This window comes from Austrofundulus limnaeus, unplaced genomic scaffold (genome assembly GCF_001266775.1).
Source record: "Austrofundulus limnaeus strain Quisiro unplaced genomic scaffold, Austrofundulus_limnaeus-1.0 Scaffold288, whole genome shotgun sequence".
Taxonomy (NCBI): domain Eukaryota; kingdom Metazoa; phylum Chordata; class Actinopteri; order Cyprinodontiformes; family Rivulidae; genus Austrofundulus; species Austrofundulus limnaeus.
In genome coordinates, this window is record NW_013952690.1 from 539,548 (window position 1) to 542,344 (window position 2,797).

Sequence of the window (2,797 nt, forward strand, 5' to 3'; positions counted from 1 at the left end):
TGTGTGTGTGTGTGTGTGTGTGTGTGTGTGTGTCAGGGTCTTTTCCACACCCCCCACCCCACCCCGTTCCCCGACTGCCATTTGAGGAGGAAGTCCGGAGGAAGGGCAGGCCGTCAGGTGTGGTCCTGGGCTGCAGGTGGGCTTGGGGCTTGGAGGGTTGGATGGTTCACAGAACCATCTGTAGATTTGAAATTATTAGGGAAAAAAGGAAATAAAAATAATATAAACTCAGATGCATGTATAGAATATATAAATCAATAGTATGGATATGTAAAAATAAATACAGATGCATCAAAGGATACAGTAGATCGAGTCGGGGTAGCATTCATCATACCAGAGTTTGGAYTGAAAGTAAGGAAAAGAATCAATGATAAACTAGACATGGGTTTTTACGATGTAAAAACAAGTGTGCATTGCCATGTAGCATGGCTTTGCCTGCAGCGTTGGACTTGCAGAATGAACTGTGACCAAGTTCAAATGTGTTTTCTATACCAGCTTGTGCCTGTCACATCAGCAGGTGTTTGTATTTAAGGTAATTGTGTGTCAATATGAAATTCAAATAGATTTTTTTGTTAAAGTTGCATTAGCTGGGTTTTGAACACTGATCTCCCACATGAAAGTCCATGACATAGACCATTAGACCAATGGAGCTGTGGCAGAAGATGGTGGCAGGGGTTCATTTGTATATGTGCAGAAAGAGGCCACATTGTCAATACAATTATTGACACAAAAATGCATAATATTACAACAACAGAGCAGTATTAAGACAATATTATAGTAAAGCATCAAAATACAATCATATTACAGTAGTATTGGAAACACTGAACTATTGAGATTAAATATTAAAAAACTATGGTGCAGTACCAAGTTGTGTACAGCATGGGGCAGTATTGGACCAATACAAGGCTCCATTGACTGCCATTATAATTCATTAAACATTAATATTTCATAAACTATAAGTTTTACAGGCACCAAAAGGCATAGCCATAATTTGGCACAGGAGCTTTACAGACTTAAATTACAATGGCAGCTCTAGGAAAAAGTATGCAGGAGGAGAAGCATGGCAAAGTTGAGATGACTTGGATGGGAAACGAATCACAATAGTGTGCATTGCATTGGCAATGCACACTGATTATCAGTATACACACTAATGATAGCAATAATTACTAGCTGTTCAATGGATTGAGGATAATAAACCACTCCGATCAATTATATGTTCGGATTCCAGCTCTCCATTAATCAATTCAAAACAATAACAGTTCAGAAAGTAGTCCAGATATATTAATAGAAATACAACAAAAATTATACAGGATTAAAATGATGGGACTAGTTGTGACTTTTTTATGGACACCAGCACATATCAGAATAACAGGAAATGAAAAAGCAGATAAAATAGCAAACATACTACCAAAAACAATGTAGTCAAAATAGAAATAAAATTCAGTAAATCAAAATTAAAAAGCATTATAAAGCTAAAAATGAGAGAAACATGGCAAAAACAGTGGGAGGAAGAAAGAAAAGGCCGATGGTTTTATAGAATTCAACGGAAAACAGGAGAAATGAGGAGAAACAGAATGGAGGAAACAGTTATGTCAAGGCTCAGATTTGGACACACTGGATTAAACAAAACATTATTTATAATAGGAAAACATAATACAGGAAAATGTGAGTACTGTGGAGAAGATGAGGACGTGGAACACGTCAAAAATACAGAAATGAAAGAAATCAACTAACAGACTCACTGAAATGAAAACAAGATTAGATCTTATAGAATTATTACAGAACAATTCAAAACCTGAAACAACCCAAGCCTTAATACAATACTTGAAACAAACTCGATTAATTGAAAGAATATAGTTTTTTTCTTTTGAGCGCTGATCCAGTCCACACTCCACACCAGTAGGTGGCGGTAAGGCACCTTTCAGGCTTTTTTTGCCAACAGCGAAAAKAAAGAACCCAAGAGGAAGAAGAAGTTACGTCATCTCTCTGCGACACATCAACACGCAGGTAATACAAGACTGTCCAAACAGATATTTCCGAACGTTTTTTCGTTCATTTATAAAAGTGTCAGAAATAGAATATTGATTAAAAAATACACCAAAAAAGAAAACGTTTGTTTTAAGTATTCTAGATTAAATGAAACTAGTTTAGCAGCGGTTTCGTGTCTCAGCTGTCTGATTATTAAAATATTGTTTTTAAAAAAGGTTGGACTTTACAAACTGACGTTTTGAGGCATCGTTGTGAGTTTCGTGATGAACGACGAGGGTAAGTTACTTTTCTGCGTCCCGTGTCCTGTCGTGTTTTAACTTGTGTGTGGTTRGGACTCAGTGTGTCTGTGTGGTCCGGAACAGAGCTGGTGGAGTACTTCAGGGCTCAGATGAGGAAAGACCCGGACATGGCCTCTGCGGTGGCTGCGATACGCACTCTGCTGGAGTTCCTCAGGAGAGATAAAGGTCTGCTTCACTTCACAAAAGTCTCGACATTAGCAGTCTGTGGTTTGCTGTTTTGAATCTCACTCATCTATTATTTTATCTGCCCCAACAGTTTCAGAGACTCAAATCATTTACACAGGCACACACACCCTGACCATCRACCCTAAAAATAACCTCACAGGTACTTACATGACCCTAAAACTAACCTAAACCTTGGTCTTAAACCTAACCCCCACCCGTAATTCGCATTTGGACCCGTGGGGACTGGGTATCGGTCCCCACAATGAACTTCGGTCACCACAAAGCTGCTTTTTTTTGGGGAAAATTTTCCCCGTGTTGTAGGAAAAACCTGTACACACACACAC

General features: G+C 38.6%; 1 protein-coding gene across 1 annotated transcript in view; it reads left to right on the forward strand.

The window, feature by feature from the left end:
* Positions 1-1,953: 1,953 nt before the first annotated feature.
* LOC106526686 (translation initiation factor eIF-2B subunit alpha) overlaps positions 1,954-2,797 on the forward strand; it is a gene marked incomplete at its 3' end in the record, with an annotated part of 14,119 nt that continues 13,275 nt past the window's right edge. The window contains 3 exon segments of the mRNA XM_014021348.1: positions 1,954-2,007; positions 2,205-2,265; positions 2,352-2,453. Coding sequence (XP_013876802.1) covers positions 2,253-2,265; positions 2,352-2,453 — 115 coding nt within the window.